Source organism: Olea europaea, chromosome 1 (assembly GCF_002742605.1).
Source record: "Olea europaea var. sylvestris chromosome 1, O_europaea_v1, whole genome shotgun sequence".
Classification (NCBI taxonomy): domain Eukaryota; kingdom Viridiplantae; phylum Streptophyta; class Magnoliopsida; order Lamiales; family Oleaceae; genus Olea; species Olea europaea.
The window spans coordinates 12759114-12776525 of NC_036237.1; the positions used below are offsets into that span (position 1 = coordinate 12759114).

General features: G+C 34.9%; 1 protein-coding gene across 4 annotated transcripts; it reads right to left on the bottom strand.

Annotated features, from left to right (window-relative positions):
* Positions 1 to 4223: 4223 nt before the first annotated feature.
* On the bottom strand, positions 4224 to 16654 carry LOC111394790. 4 transcript variants are annotated; one of them, XM_023020783.1, is made up of 13 exons: positions 16322 to 16654; positions 12634 to 12766; positions 12100 to 12172; positions 11870 to 12000; positions 11364 to 11738; positions 9943 to 11225; positions 9302 to 9753; positions 7455 to 9214; positions 7219 to 7373; positions 6735 to 6895; positions 6071 to 6231; positions 4719 to 5553; positions 4224 to 4625 (listed from the first exon to the last, which is right to left on the bottom strand). In XM_023020783.1, the coding sequence occupies exons 2-12, from the start codon at positions 12763 to 12765 to the stop codon at positions 5359 to 5361; spliced, it is 4878 nt and encodes a 1625-aa protein (XP_022876551.1). In that variant the 5' UTR covers position 12766; positions 16322 to 16654; the 3' UTR covers positions 4224 to 4625; positions 4719 to 5358. The 4 variants fall into 4 exon arrangements, with proteins under 4 accessions (XP_022876551.1, XP_022876559.1, XP_022876543.1 ...); XM_023020791.1 differs by lacking the exon at positions 16322 to 16654 and having other exon boundaries at positions 6071 to 6171; positions 12634 to 13349; XM_023020775.1 differs by lacking the exon at positions 16322 to 16654 and having other exon boundaries at positions 12634 to 13346.
* Positions 16655 to 17412: the final 758 nt, after the last annotated feature.

A 17412-nucleotide genomic window follows, 5' to 3' on the forward strand; every position in this document is an offset into this window, starting at 1 on the left:
GTAAGGAGAACGTTGGTAATTCTGCTTTGCCACCAATTTCAGTAGGTACATTGTGTTCAGTTGCTGGGATTGGACTCATCGAGCGTAGACACCGTGGTGCCAGTAATGTCTGGGATGCTTCTAGAGACGTTGAAGGGAACAATTCCAGCAAGGTGCCTTCTGATCAGGCATCTGATTTGGTTCTTGCTTCAGGGTATGCTTCGACCTTGTGTGATCAACATTAATTCCGATGAGGAATTTTGGAAACCCTGGGATTGGATTCAGGTATCGCTTGTGGACGTCAGGCAGAGGACGATTATTTGGTTTATATGGAGTGTTTGGTTATTGCGTTGAGGAGATTTGCCAATTCATTTCGATGCAGACGGATTTGAAATCTAGGGGTTTCATTCGATTGCACCGGAATTCATGTCAAGGTGGAAATTGTTAGAATTTTGGATGACCCGAACTGTTTTGTTCAAATAATTGTAGAATTCTAGTTGAAATGCACATCAAGAGGAATTCTAATTGAAATGCTTTGAAGAATCGTATTCAAGTTTAATTGTCAAATTCTATTTTGAAGCCCAGTGGGAGTTGGAATTGAGTTGGACTTGAAGAGTCCAAATAAGGAAACTTTTAGGCATTTTATTTCATCTACAATTCTACTTCTAGAGATTAATATTTCCCTATAAATATGAGGCTCCTCTATTAGTTTTGTGATAAGCAATTTTGCTAAGTTGTACTTGTTTTCTCCATGTTGTTCAATAATAAACAGCATTTCTCTACAATTAATCATTTTTGTTCTTCTTTACTTTAAATCTTGTTTTTGTGGTGTGATTTTGTTTACTTCAATATTGTCATTAAATATTATTATTTACAATTCAGTTTGGAATAACAAGTGGTATCGGAGCTTCCGCGCCCAACATGACCCAACCCATGGCCACGTCATGTGGGTTTCTAAATTCCAAGGCAGCTGATGTCCATCCCTTCCAATTTGCTTAGGACAATGTGTGGAAGGTAACTGACCTATGATGGCTAATATATGACATTATTAAATTGGACGTATGAGCTGTTAGGATGAAATCACGTGTCAAGCATACAAGAAGCCTTGTTCACAACATTTTGGCCTACATTTACTCAATATTTTCTGTCATTTGAAAGCAAACTTAACATTTATGGTATAGTTTAAACCCAACTTTTGTATTTTCATCTTTAATGCTTTTTTCATACCTAAAATATAATTAGTAATTTGATTGGAGCATTGGAGTGGATATGATTATTGCACATTCGCCTTTGAAGTGACAGGTCTGTGCTTCTATCGAGTACGTTCAAGTGTGCAGATAATGTATACATGGATGGAAGAAGATTTAAGATTTGTTGGCTCTTGGACACGTCACTTTCGAAGGTCAACGTCCTTTAATTTATCGGTGCAATTAACATGCCACGTTAGGAAAGGAATGAAAATTGGAAAAGATTCCATATTTGGCAATTGACGGTGCCAAAATTTCGAGGAATATTAGGTCCAAAATGCTGTCATTATTCGTAGAAAATTTTGGGTGGTAAAATTTAAATTGTTTCTCTGTAAAATTTGATGGTTTGAATGGTCGAGAAATTCAATATGATTGTAATAATTTTCATTTAGTAAAATATCTTCGTCTTTGATAATCCGTTATATCCTTCAATTTTAAACTTTTCCATATAAACTCTTAGTGTTGTATTATTCCAATTTTTTTTATATGTTCCAACTACTATAAATTTAATAAAGATTATGTGGACAAATTGGGAAATATATACCTTAGAATAAATGACCACTTGTTAGGAAAGAATTTTCCAAGATTTGAAGCTATTTTGGCCCCGCTTGGTAGCCATTTTTTTCAAAATGCATTTTTTTCTCTTTTCTTTTCAACCACACATTTTTTATTCAAATAATATTACATGTAAATAAAAAACTTTTCATTATTTCTCAACCATACATTTCACATCAATTTACTATTATAAAATATATTTTTACATAAAAATGTCTATCAAACACCCCTTTTATGACCGTTGGGCAACTCAGAAGTGGGCCCATTGTAGATTTTGCTTTTGTCTGTCTTGTCACTAAATTATCACCGTTTTCAAATGTGTACAAGTAATTCAAAGTAATGAAAAGGGTACTACAGACGTTTATCATTTTTTAGGTGATATTTTCTAATGACGACGTAAATACGTAACTAGTAACAATGGAAAGACAGTCGACGGTCATATTTGGACTTAAAATCTTGAGTAAATCCCTCCGAGCCTTAATTTGTACTGATTGAAAAAATAATGGCCAGCGGCCGACCCACTGAGATGCTTAAAGAATTAGAGTTGTTTCTGCGGTCAAAACTACGGATGTCAATTGGGCCGAGTCAGCTCGCGGCTCGTCGGCTCGGCTCGTGGATTGTTCGGGCTCGTCAAATGACGAGCCCGAGCCGAGCTCACGAGCCCACGAGCCGGCTCGTCCAAAAATGTGGGAAAAAATAAAATTTTATCAATAAAATTTGAAAAATTTACGAAAAAAAAATAAAATTCACGAGCCCAAGCCCGAGCCTGAGCTTGTGGGTTAACGAGCCGAACCGGCTCGATTCGATCTACTGCCATTCCTAATCAAAACCAAACATGGCCTAATTTGGAACATTACAATGCTTACATCATATTCATGACATCAAAATTAATTTGAAAAAAAAAAAAAAAACTTTTTGAACTAACCAGTACTGTGAATTGATACGGATTATAATATGGAAGCCACCCACTCAACCGACCATTTGAAAATTCTTTCTTCTTAAGTTCCTTGGATTAACCCAAAATCTTGGATAGAGCTGAATTCGAATATATGCATGCATGCATATTCCGAAGGTAGTCGTAGTCAAAGTTACTTTCTACCCTATAAACGTCTTTTTGACTCATCCACTTCTGCTACTAGCTTTGTGTCCTCCGTCCGCAAAATAATTCTCTAATTAATGAATATATAGTTAGGTTAGGTTAAAAAAATAAAATAAAATAAAAAATAAAAAAATTAGTTTTATACGAAGAACAAGGTACAAATGGCTCATAATAATTAAGTTCCAACGTTAAGCTCCAAAATCAGCTTCGAGAACCAACGAATTTGGTTTGATTCTTGATTTTAAGCGACGAACTGTATCTCACTAATCTTTTTTAATTTATTTATCTTAAATAAGCAAATTATTTGATTTTTTAAAAAATAAATTTTGTAACTAATTAATTTAGTCTAAACTCAAAATATGATTTTCTTATTTCTAATTTTCAGTCCAAGCCCAACTTAATGAAATTGACCTAAATTTTATACATATCCATTTTTCTATCTTAGCGTCTTTTCTATAGTTCTAATAAATTGAATTGAAAGCTTGGTTACATTTCCCTTCATTATTGTGAACTCGCTATATTTCTCTTCCCAAGATTTTAACAATCAAATCTAAGAATAAATCAACAAAAAGAGGCACAAAAATTACATAAAATTGGACTATATTAATTTGTAAGAATTAAGATTGAACATATTATTAGTTAAATTAATGTACTATTGTTGTAAATATTAAAAAAATTAATTATTATATGGACCACTCGAGGTGCTATATTTTATTTATTAATAACAAAAGTGTAACATGCATGCAGTATAAATAAATAGCCAACCTAATACGTATGTTACCAAGGTAATGACAAATTTTTAACATCAATGCAATAGATTGCTGTTGAAGAGAGATTTAGCCCACATTTGATTTTGCTAAAAATTATATTTATTGAACGTTTTAATAAAAAAAATTGATAAAATATATGATTAAAAAATTGATAAAAATTATAAATCACATGAAAATGCGGTTGAAGACTTGGATTTTTGTTAACTTTTTCAGCTAAACCGAACGAACACTTAATCTAAAATTTTCATAGTTTTTGCGATCACGAATAATCTAGTAGCGAAAAATTAAACAAAATTGGGAAAATTATATTATTATGCAAGTACGACAAAACATCTTGTCTCATTGAGGATTTGGGCTTGGATAGGAACATTTCCTTACTCAGATTTTTTAGTGTATAGAAAAAATCGATTAAAAAAAAATATATCCACGTGTTCATTTTATAACTACCTCATCAAACACCAAATGGCATTTCATAGATGCTAATTTTCATGATCCACAGCCGAGTCCGATCATTCCAGGTTTTTTTGCTCTTCTCAGGACAAAAATAAAGTCAACACGTAATCCAACAACAGGTTCCAATATTAGCTGAACATTTTACTTCAAAGCTTTCCCCAATTCAACAGATACATATTTCAAGAATTCAGTGAAGAAAATTAGCAAATGACCTGTCAACTGTACTTGATGAAATTTCAAATTCATATGAAATTTTTATTTACAGAAATGACAACATAAACCAGAGGAACTTCAACAGATGAAATTCTATCTTTAATTGCTTAGAAATCAACTTTGTACAAAAAGTAAATATAACACACCTTTGAAGGGATCATCTCAATCCTTCCCTTGATGTCAATAAAACACAACATTTTATTTATTTATTTTGTGCTCTGCATCCACGTTTTAGCAACTTATTTCTACTTATTATTATGAACAATGCAAGCTAATTGTCTCCATTGTGAGAGAAGTCTAAGACAAAACCTGCAAACATTAAAATCAGAAAATATAAGATCAGATCAAATAAAGAGTACAAATGTGTCACATACAAAGAATAAAATGTACATGGAAATTAACCTGAGACTGCAAGTCCAGTGTCAGCCTTAGATTGAGCTGGAACTCAGTGAGTCAATAGGATCAAATTTATATTTGAGAGCTTGGCATGAACTTCTCCTTGATTCTGTCGGGATTAGAGGAAAAGGTATTTTTTTGGGGGGCAAAATTGTTCGAACTCCACCAACAACCCAACAATAATGGAGACGAAGGTATTGAATTCCACTATCTCAAGTGATCAGGTTTCCCCATCACTTTTGTGATCATTGTTAGTTGGGTTATGTGGTAGATCATTAAATCATGCAGAAGCCTTTTAAGGATAATATCAACCGTGCTTGAAAAACTCCAGGCAAGTACTCTCATCCACAAGCAGCCATATTGAAGAATACACGTGTATAGTACACAGTTCTGGACTCGACAGTACAACAGGTAATATTTTAGGCTTTTTTGTTTCCTCTCATACTGCCCAGAGTCTTACAAAATCCCCCCCACCAAACAAGCCATTACTGTACAGATATACAATGGTGCTAATTTAATTGAGTTCCTAGAATGTAGAATTTGGTGAATAAGAGATCCTTTTCTATTTTCTTCCTTCAATAACAAATAGGAAATGGAGAAAGGGGAGAGACCGTGGATTGGCTTATTTTGAAGTGTAAGAGGTAGTTTAACGACTGATGGCTTCCATGGCAACCCGAACAAGGCGTAATAATCCATCCACATCTTGGAAATTAAAATCAAGTGCCTTTTTGACAGAAGAGATACCCTCTCTATGCTGTGTTTCTCCAAGTCTTGGATTGGCAGCAGCAAAAGCAATTCTCGATTTCCTGGAGGCTTCCATAGCAAAACTAATGTCCTGTGCCTATAAAAATTGAAACTCAATAAGTACAAATTTGATGTAAGACACAAAAATTTCCCCATCCCCCTTCACTAAAAAGATATCCCAGGGAAAGAAACAAACATAGAGAAGTGCCAGGCCATTGTATGAAGGTTTGTAACTTTGTACTTAAAGTAGATGCATGTGAACTTGACAGGATTGAGGCCCAGAAAACCCCCTAAAAGTTACTGGCTACGAGAAGTACGAAAATTGTAAACCAGATTTGGTCATAATGCTTTGGAATCATTATTATTGATTAAGTCATAATCAAAAAATAAAACAAGCAAAGCACACAATAGCACATATTTATTGTTGTACACCCTCAATGTGAGAGATATGCCCATACACCGCCTCTAATGGTTAGGTAAAGCTCAACAAGTTACTCATATTCCAAAATTTGGAGGGAAACCATCTCAACTATTTCAAAGATATACTTGATCGTACTCTTTATGCAAATTACTGTGAGAAGTCGTGGTGCACCTGAATGATAAATTGTGCTTACATAGTCAAGTAGCCTCGTAAAACTAGAACGATTTCTTAGAGTGATAACATTGCTTCCAGCAACTTGAGGAGAACTAACACCTTTGGCAAAGGCAGCCTTGTCTACAGTTGATTGGTTGTTCACATTGTCAACATCAGAAGCCGAAGAGGAAGGAGATTCACCTAAATGTTAGTATGAAAATTATAAAAGAGAATAACTATTGTGAAAGTTGTCTCCTGAAAGAAAAGCAAGCACTTCACCAAAAAAAAATGGCGAAGAAATTTCTACGAAGCTACAATTACAATAAAATTGAGCATTCCATTATATCACAGCGGAGTCTTTGGAAACACATTTCCATTATCAATTATTTTTGTGCAGTTTATTAATGCTAAAACAGATTAGCATCTAGTGAAGACATCATTTGAGAGTCCAGTGCAATTTTTTTTTTTTCCCCGGAAGGAAACATAAAACTAAAACAATTTCTGTTATTTAAAGGCAAACTTAGTTCAATTTTAAGCAGCATCATTATTTTCCAATCGAATTGTGGCTACAAAGTGGTTTATGTTAAAAGCCGTAATCCTTAGTTATGTCGTCCATCTCAAATCAGGCCGGCTAATCTTATAATTAAATACCGACTGTGTGATTTAGTCTGAAATCCTGATAAGAATATGTTGTCACAAATTACCAGGTGGAACAATTTGTAGAACATTTTGCAACTCATTCTGATCCCTGCTTGCACTAGTACGTGAAGAATAAATTACTTTCATGTATGCGACCTCCATGCATTTATAGGCCAGAGAAGCAGCTCCCATGTCTTTCAACTTTTCATATTCACGAGCACAGAACCTATAAACAGAAAACAATTAATCGACATGAAAGGAGCTGTACAAGCCCTTAAAAGTTCCATTAAAGAAGCAATTAGATTATACTAAAAGTTACAAACAAACAATCTGAACCATCAGATTTAAATTCCACACATTCAATGGCTTTTCACATTCATCCATTAAAAGAGAACACAGAAATAACACAAAGCGCCCAGCGAAAGAAACAACTTATAGACTCACAAGTTTCATCCTCAAACATAAAATCAACAGAGAAAATAATTGCATAAAAAAATTTAAATATATGAAGCATAGACATCTCAGATAAATCATTTGCATATAACTTACTCGCAGAGCTTTGCCGTGCTACTATACATTTGAGTTGACTGAATTGTCTCATTACGCTTGCTCTCACTGTTTACAGATTCTAACAAAGATGCTCCATGGAGGAACTTGAGGGAAGCTTGAAAATAGAGGCCTGTACTTTCAGTTGATCCAGAACTCTGCAATAGAAGACCATGTAAAGAAACAGGCAACATAATAATGTCAATAACTACGTCAGATTCAACAGGATTTGTCTGAACCTTGAGACGATCTGCGGTGTGTTTAAGGGCCTTCGCCTCTTTTAAAGCATTTGTAGCAGCATGACTGGAGGAATCCCTTCGAATAGGACTTGGGGCTTCAAGATCCCGACCCTTATTCGCTTCTGGAGTAGGATGTCTTATATTAAAGGACTGGCTTCCATTCTTCTCAGCTTTTTTATCCTGACTATGTGCCTTCAATGCATCACAATTTTCAAATTTATCAATTACCAAAATGTTTTCTCCATTTTCTTTCTTTGATCCAGAAATAGTTGGTACTGTTTCAGCCTGGCCTCTTGCCAAGGGTGGTAGTGAGTGTAACTTTCCTCTACTGGAGGATTCAACCCCAACCCGGTTGCTTGTACATGATAGAAGCTTTCTGGATGATTTTTCGTCACCATGGTCCCGCTGAAGTTTATACATTTTATCGTGGCCTTTTGTAACATCCAAACCATTACGGCCTCCAAATTTTAACTGACTTTCTCCGTTACCACTGTCACTTAATATTCCTTCAGCAAAATCTTTCTTAGAAATGAATATCTTGTCCTCCTTGTCAGGAGTAACAAATTTTTCGTCGAACTTGTTTCTTCCACTCGTCAATTTTTTCTCACAGCAATGCAAATGGCCTACAGATTCAAAGGAAGAATCCGAAATCTCGTTCTTACCTTTATCAATGTTGGATTTAGAATTATGAGTCTTGTCTTTATACCGCGAAGAATACCCCTTTCCAGACTTCTTTGTCTGATGCCCACAGTTTTGAGTATTTGTTCTTTCTTCATCCTGGCATTCTTCATTAACTTGGCCTAAGCAATCAAAATGGTCATTGGTAACATGTTCAGTACCAAAATCACGACAAGCTAAACTCTCTGCCTTGACCTTATCGTGATACGGTTTACTCAAATTCCTATTCGAATATTCAAGAACATGGGAATCTAGTGAACTGTGATGGATGGCGTTGAAAGTTAAATCCTTTATCACCATTCCAGATTGATCATCACCCCCATTATCTTCACCACCCCAAAACCTTCCTGGACTAGCCGTAGTCAAAATTCCAGAGTCCTGGAATTCATCTTTGAGGACAGGGTTCCTTCCTGCTGATGAAAACTTATCTGCATCAGGATACCGAAAAGGGGAAGAAGACACTGATTCAACCGGGGAACCTTTCATTTCATGGACACTGGGCTTGTTTTTACGTGACCCAGAAACCTTTGAAGAGCTTGAGTTGGCAGCAACGGAGGGCTGTATAGCATTTTCAATTTGTTGGTCCTTCATACCCCTACCATTTTTGTCCAGTGCTACATTGCCTTTGCTTCTGTTATTGTCTTTCCCCTCGGACTTGGATATTCTTGTTTTCTTTTCTTTACTGTGCTTACTTTCATGGGTTTCTTCTATAAAACCCTCGTGGTCTTTGGAATGTTGTTCTGCACTAGGCAAATCAAGATATTCATGCTCTTTCCTCTTTGTAACAGATTTTTGACAATCATATTCCCTCATCCACAGCAAACCATCACCTGAAGTCCCTGCTTCCATTTCCAGATTCTTAGCTGATTTCTTCGCATCACATCTGGAATTTCTTCGATCAGTCCCTGCAGCATTAATTAACAAACCACTACTTGAATTATGACCTGGTTTTGAGGAGTCTCCACCATTGTCAGAGGTCCAATTTTCATCACCAAAATGTACATTCTCACTCTTAACTTTTTTAGAAACTCTAAAGCTCTCTGAATCAGACTCTCTCTTGTTCTTTACCTTTGAATTTGTACCTATTTACACATATAGAAGACAATTTAGATGATTCCAGATAAAGAAGTTCGAGAAGCTAAATGGAAAATCATACTAAATTAAGATACCTCTATCAGAATGGCCCTCTAGAGATGACTTTTTCTCTTTCTTATCATCCTTGTGCTTCTCTACAACTACACTACTAGAGTGGCGCAAATGCTGATATGCATCAACAGAAGGAGAGTAGTTCGCTCCAGTTTTGCCTGGTACCTTAACGTCCTTTTTCTGCGAGTCTGAAACGTGAGTGGGATCATCTAAGTCATTTGAATTTTTCACATCTATTGACCCGTGTTTTTTCTTCCCATTGACTCTATCTTGAGAACAAATATTTTGTCGTTCATCACCGAGACACTTAGCATCAGCTGATGATACTCCCAACAAAGTCCTAGCAGGATAATTAAGGGGATTGTGTTGGCTCTCAGAAGCAGGGGCAGGACCTGAAGTAGGAGCAAGATGGTAGAGGGCACGTAAAGCCTTTGTAGTCTGGTCCTCAGGGATACTACAGTGGTTCATTCCAGGCCTAGAGAAATGTTCAAATTATCAAGAGTCGAGTACTCTAAGCACATGCATGCGCATGCAGAATGTCTTTTGGAGCAGCACGTTTCTTGTTACAGAAACAAAATAAGCCTTATTCCATATATATTTGAGATAAATTGTTGTTCTTTTTTACTAGCCAATAGTTTATAAATATAACATTGACAAAACTTACAGCCAGGTGAGCATCCTACAACGCCATTTATCAGGAAGACTCTGAGGATTTGTACCAAGTGGAAGAAGTCTCCACCGTTGACACCTATCACACAGGACCCAATCTTCTTGGACAAAAGGATCCACTCCTGCAGAGGTAGCATCAGAAGTGGGCCCACTTACAGTTTGAGGGGCCATTCTCGAAGCCATTTCAGAATAGGAAGGTGGCTTTTTTATTCTTTTAACATCACTTTTCTCCTTTGATGCATTGTGAGATTCAATGATGCTCCTCTTTTCAATTAGCTGAGAGTCCTTCAAAATTCTCGAGGAAGGGATTTCCCCTGAAATCGATTCACTATCTTCTTCTTCAAGTTCTAGGTCTCCAAAGAAGTCCTTATATCTGTCTCCAGGCTTTCCATGGTCCCTCTTGAAATCAAGTGAATCATTTTTAGACATAAGATTGTTACCAAGAGAGCCCTTCCTACTTTTAGGCATCAAAGAAGAATCATGCATTAACTGATCTTTTGAAACACTCTGAACTTCTTTTGATTTCTTCCTGGATGCTGAAGATATATGCTCCTTTCCAGGAGTAAGTTTCACACCTTCCTCATTACTGTATGCTTCTTTCTGAACTTCCAATTGTTTCGCTTCAGCATCAGAAGCCTTTATCCCCTTACAGAAATTTGACTCAAATTGAACTTTTTCTGCTTTTTGGGCATCATCCTGTGGAAAATCAGCACTGTCAAACCCAAAATTTGCATTTTTATTTTCCGAAACCTTGTCCAGTGGATGCAGATCTTCATCGTACTCCTCAACCCTGTCAATATCTTGAGCAAACAAACTCCTGAAAATTTCCTTCTCTATCGGTCCAGAGCAGGTTTTGTCCGTCACCCCATCTTTAGAAGAAATATCAACTTCCCTAGAGGTACCATTCATAGGAATACCATCACCATGCTGTGAACTTGATAAAAGCGGGAGTTTAAGAGCATTAGAAACAAGTTCCTCACAACCTAAAATGTCAATATCAGTTTCCTTCTTCACCAGACTATCGTTGTTCTTCTCGCTTATGAATTGTGTAGAAAATGTGTCATCCCTTTCAGATGACATCCATTTCTTTAAAACTTTCTGATTTCTCCTACTAGATAGAGACCCACCAATTAACATCAAAGAACTTTCCAAGGTTTCTTTATGCACGAGTTTGGATTGGATCTTCCCCCTAAACTTTCCTTTTTCAAAGAGACGAATCAGATCATCGGATAGAGGGGATAAAAGAAGGCTCCCGTGGGCAGGAAATGATGTCATAATCTGTTCCGATGCAGTAATAGTACAGTGTCAAAATAAACCTCATAATATCAGGTTGATTTACCATTAAAAGAAAAATGAAAAAAAGAAAGAGAGAAAGAATCAGAAAGTCGAGATGAATGATGAGGGACTATTATTCACCTGAAGAATACTAGTCGGAGATTTGTCTGGCACATCCTGATTGTTACCACATAAACCTTCATTAACTACTGGATTATCATCTAATGAAGATGATGGAGATACATCAAGACCAAGTCCACTGTAGATTTCAGCATTCTGTCGTGTCGACAAATTTTCAGCATCAACTTTGATTCGGACCTTCAAAGTTCTTTGTTCAGAAGGATTACCAGACATCTTAACAAGCCCGATGTTTGAAGTGACCTCTTCAGCATGTGTGGACAGGGTGGAGACATCCCTTTTCACAGGATCGCATATGGCTGCAGTCTTTCCTGAAGATGCTCCAGGCCTTGAAGATAGAGAATCACTTGTCAAAGCGAATGAGTTTTCCCTACTGTCCTGTATCGTATACAACTCAGAGTGTTCAAGTAAACTAGAATTTTCATGTCAGGGGAGACAAGTCCTTGTTCCATTGTGCTGTAGAGAATCATGAACAGAAAAAGTATAGATTCAAATTTAAAACTATCTACCTCCGAATGCAGATTGTTTAGGAATTTGGGCGCACTATAGTTATGAACTTCGGGTGAACTCTTTGGACGAGACGAAGAAGGAGACCGTTGATAAGTTGGTAAAAATGAACCATAGCCGCCAAATTTTGCCCCTGTTAGGCAATTAAAGTCCCATCAGTACTTCATACTCTAAGCCACATTAGTGTGACCCTCGAATTTTTTGTGATCAGTCATTCTTCGTGTCAACTCACCCAAATTCTCAGCTGAAACTCCACCTTCAAAATCTTTCTGAAAATGTCCGAGAACATTTTGGAGTTTCTCCCCCTTCAAAAGTGCAAAATAACACATTAAAGACACATTCTAACCAAGACACCAACAATGACTAACTTCTACAACTCTTTATGACAGATCATTATCTCTAGTCCTACTCTAGCCATCTTCGGAAGTTCAAAAACTAGACACAGTGTACCATACATCATTAATAATGCCCAAACATAGTATTTTTTATCTCTCTTAACTAAGTCTGAACAAGAATTAATTAAATACGAAACACCAGTTATCCCTTTTATTAACATATTCTTGGAACGAAATTATTAGGCATAAGTAACTAACAATAAACAGAAATAGCACACATAATTGAGAACTGAACAGGATATCTATTCATAAATCATACTACATCCAGCTTATAATTGACAAGTGAACAGGATGTCTATGAATATTCATAAATTAGACTGCATCCAGCTTAAACTAATTACAAGAAAAATTAATAAAAAAAATGAACTTACAATGTAAGAGAGAGTAATATCAGGGTCAATGGTAGAAGCGTCGCCATCATTCAGCAAACAGCCGGCCTCTCCTTCTTCGAGTTCGTTCACTTCCATTTCTGACCCTAAACCCGACAATTTTCTCCCATCCATACTACCCACCGAAATCATCAAAATTGAAAAATTACATTAATAGAAGATAAAAGATAGCAAAAAGTAAGCTATTAACAACCCTCGAGAGACAGTTTCTTACTCTACAAAACCTCCTTTAAAACCAAAAAAAAAACTCAACGACCCATTTGACAAAATCGAAAACCCAGAAAAACCCCACCAGGGATATCTCCTGACCGGATATATACTACAATTTATTGACCTACCAAACACAGCTTTATTGTATATATATGGTATTATATGTATGTGTACATACAGATACACTCAGAAAAAATAGAAGATAAAGGAATAATTTGAATGTAGAAGTTAAGATCTCTGATTTGAAATTTGTAGAGCTTGTATCGCGTCGTGCGATCTCTGAAGCTCAAACCAATGAGCAGTGAGAGAAAGAAGAAACTTTTTCCCAAGATAATTATTTTTGCGCATACGACTTAGGAGCAGCGTTTACTCTCTCTCTCTTTTTCTGTTTCAATATAACTGCTTTGCCAGAAAGGATAAACTAACAGAACATACCGATCATAATAACACGAACTCTATAGCGCGTGAAGCCAGACGTATTGGAGCAGAGCAAGTTTGGCCAACGACTTTTTTATAGCATTTATCATATTTAAAATAAGTAACTTATTTATTCTTAAATTTGATTTACTTACTTAATAGTAAGTAAACTTATTTCAAATTAACTTCTTAATCACTGTTAGAGAATCAGAGAACAAAATTCTTGAAGAACAGATTATTTTACAGTTGGATGTTACAAATACATTCTAGCATCGAAAAGAAAACTAACAAAAAAAAATTAAATCGTTAAATGTTATAGAAATTACTATCACATAATAAAATGTCTTCGAATCTCCAGATATGCGTAGTTTTGGGAACAAAAGTTCTTCATTAGTATATTTCAGTTATCGACTGACACTTCCTCAAATTCTCAAGTTTTTGTTGAGATTATTGTAAAATCTTTTCCTAAATTCTCATTCTGATGCAAGTAATATAAGCTTATCAAGACATCGTTCAACAACTATTCCTGATACATTTGGATTGTCCAATGGTTCTGTCATCACATCTATAGATTCTGTCATCATATCTTGAAAGTGTTATGTTATAGGTCCAATCAATTTATATTATAAACACTTTTGTATGTTTAATGTATTTATTTTGAAAAAAAATATTATTTATTTGAATCACTATTCTGATATTAAATAATAGAGTTTGGTGGATTTAAGATTTGGTGATTGTTAATCATAAAGAGTTATGACTGTGAGATATAAATTACAGATGACTGAATCTTAAATTATCATTGATCATAAGTAATAACAAGATACAGACATTGTTATTATAAATAGATCATCACCTGTGATATTTCTTACTTGTGAAAAAAGTAGCTGATCTCACGAATTAAAGTATGGTGACACTTAAATGAACACGTGAATGTTTTATTATAGAACAAAACATTGGAAGCCCATTTGAGAGATTTTACAGGATAACTATCCGAGTGTCAGTGGTTAATATCTAATGTTCAATAGTGGAATTGGTCCCTGGACTTGAGATCATCATAGTGTCTTATATGAGGACGGTCATACTTCGATAATATTGGATATTGTTTTGCCAATGGCTACTAATACAACATCATTTTGGGTATGTCAATAATCATATGAAAGTTTTGAAATAATCAATAGAGGATTCTTCACTCTTAGTAAGAGATTATGATCTACATTTTATTCAGTTAAGTCGATAATGAAATCCTCGACCAAAGTGTACTTATAAATTGAAAAAGGAGTTTTGACTTATATTAACTTACCCCCCGTTTGATTCTCATTCTTTGGGTATAAAAATGAAAAATATGACCATTATCTATTATACTAAGTCACCATCTTTGACTTTCTATCTCTTGTGTAGGTCCCGTAACGACTATATTTTTCATTTTCATTTTTAGAAAAATGAGAGTCAAATGAGGCTTAATAGTAAAATGAAAGACATGATCGATAATTGGACACTTCTTCATCAACTCCTTAAATCTGTTTCATGCATCGTGATAGCTTTCCCCATCTATTTTTTTAAAGGTTTGAATTTTCAATCTGATTTTTGCTACTTTAGTTGGTGGAAAGAACTTATTGCAGAATTTTCTGATTAGTTCCTCTCATGTGGTAATACTTCCATCCGATTTGGCATCTAGTCATTTCAACGCTGCATCTCTCAGTGTTTATGGGAATAATCGTAGCTTGATGGTGTCATCATTAACCCCAAAAGCATGACAATTCCTGAGAAACCTTGAGATATGTGTGTTTGGATTCTCATGAGGTAACCCGTAGAATTGTAGAATGTTACTCATCAAATTAATCCAATCAGCCCGTATCTGGAAGTTGTTTACCCCAAAATCTGGATATACTATACTGGATCACGCGGGTACTGCTATAGGCGTCAAAAACTTAGAAACTGGCAAGTCTCCTTCATTTACTTCCATTTGCTTTTGCTGTTGAGCTTTCGCGGCCGTTTATTCAATTGACTGTATAGGAATATGATTGTTTAAATTATCAACCATTTGATGTTGCTATTTTTTACTGTGTTCCCTGTGTTTTCGTCTGAAGGTACGTTCTATTTCCAAATCAAACAGTTCAAGATCGTCACCTTGGGTATGGAGTATACAACGAACACAGTTTTCTATAAATAAATAAAAAAAAGCAAATCAAATAACAATTAAAAATAAGATAAAAAAATAAATAAATTAAGACTAAAAATAATAGTCCCCGGCAACGACGCCAAAAGCTTGTTGTCGATTATATCCCGCAAGTGGACGGAGCGTGACAAGTAGTAAATTGGACCTTTTGAGTCCGGATTATCATTCTCACGAGAACTATGCTTTAGTACTGAATTTATTTTTCCTAACTTCTATTCAATAAAAATAAACAAAAAATGATTAAATGTGATTTTTAAATCTAACAACTAAAATTTTCGTGAATACAATAGAAAATGAGTGAAAATTCAATTAATAAATGCGGATTAGGGCGGCACAAATTCACTATTGGTCATCTTTACCTCTAATATCGTGATTCATAAAATTAAAGTAGTGTTCGGTCGAATTCTTCTATTGTATTCAACTTACCCCTCTCGAGTTCTCGTTGAGCCTATTTAATTAGTTCAATTACATATCTCTATGCAAATTAAATTTAATAAAACGAAATAACAGTTCTAAGAATTTCTATTGGACCGCAACAATTAATATAGGTATCTTTACACGTTATATTAATTTATCGAATTTTAATATGTGGTCTAAATAAGAATCCGTATCTTTACGTAATTATTGTTCACGGAATCATTGAATAATTAGCCGAAAAAATTCAAAGTATTAAAAACATAATTAAAATCCACACATAAAATATAAAAGAACAATAATTTCAAATAAAAGAAATAAAGGTCCCAAATCAGTTACATTGTTCGTCCTAAAATTTAATTTAAATACGCATATTAATGAGAGAAAAATAAGAATTTATGGAAGACATCACCAGATTAATTGACGAAACGTGAATAATTTGTAAAATTGAACCTGCAACGTGTTTTTCTCCAATTAATTCTTCCAAAACTGCCTCCTATTTCTCTCTCCAAAGGATCCGTCTGTGTCAATCACCTCTTTTTGCAGAAAGTGTTGGCTGCCTCAATTTTGTGCAAAATATATACTATATAATTGGCTCCCCCAATTCCTCTATGCATGTACGTATAAATCTCTCTCCAAAAATAATTAAGTAGCCATCAAATTTGAACAAAAAAAGGGATTCTAGCTGCTTCGATTTTCGTGCGTGCATATAAGATATTGGCTGCCCCTTTTTTTGTCTCCTGCGTGTGTCTGATAAAAATTTCAGCCACCAAATTTTGCATGAAATATATCAAATTGGCTCCTTCTCCTCCCCGTTTTCTATATATATATATATATGAAACCTAACAACCACAAGTTTAATTCTAAAAGGGACTAATTTTATCCAAAAAACTCCCAGCTTCCTGTGTGAATTATAATACAACTCTATAGCCACCATCTTTGACTTCAATTCAAAGTCTTAAATGTAATATTACCCCTCAAGTCTTCAATTTTTCATTATAATAAACTTTTGTCCTTAAACCCTTTTATTCTTGCAACTCATGTATTCTTTGGTTCAATTTAAGTCCTTTACTTTCCAAAATATAAAATTTGATCTCCAAATTCTTCAATCTTCGATTCATGGTCCGGAACAACTATTGAATTGTTACAACTTGGTCCCCAAACTTTTGCATTTCGTCCTTTTTTGCTTCATTCCTTCATAAAATTTCACATATTAAACATAAAAGACAAAAATTTAGGATATAATTTGTTAAAAGTACCATCAAATATCGCTATTTAAGGTACAAAATAAGTGTATAAAATACACTTATCAAATACCCCCAAACTTAAATATTTGTTTGTCTTCAAACAAAACTATAAACTAAATAATAATTAACACACAAGCATGCAAAAATATTCGGTTGGACAATCTAGCTTCTCACCTCAGGAAACAAGATTTAAGTGTTAATTTTACCAACATGATTCAAAGTTACAACACCAAACTAATATTCACTCTTCCAATGTAAAATCGACGTGTGTGTGTAGAATTATGTAGACATTAATGA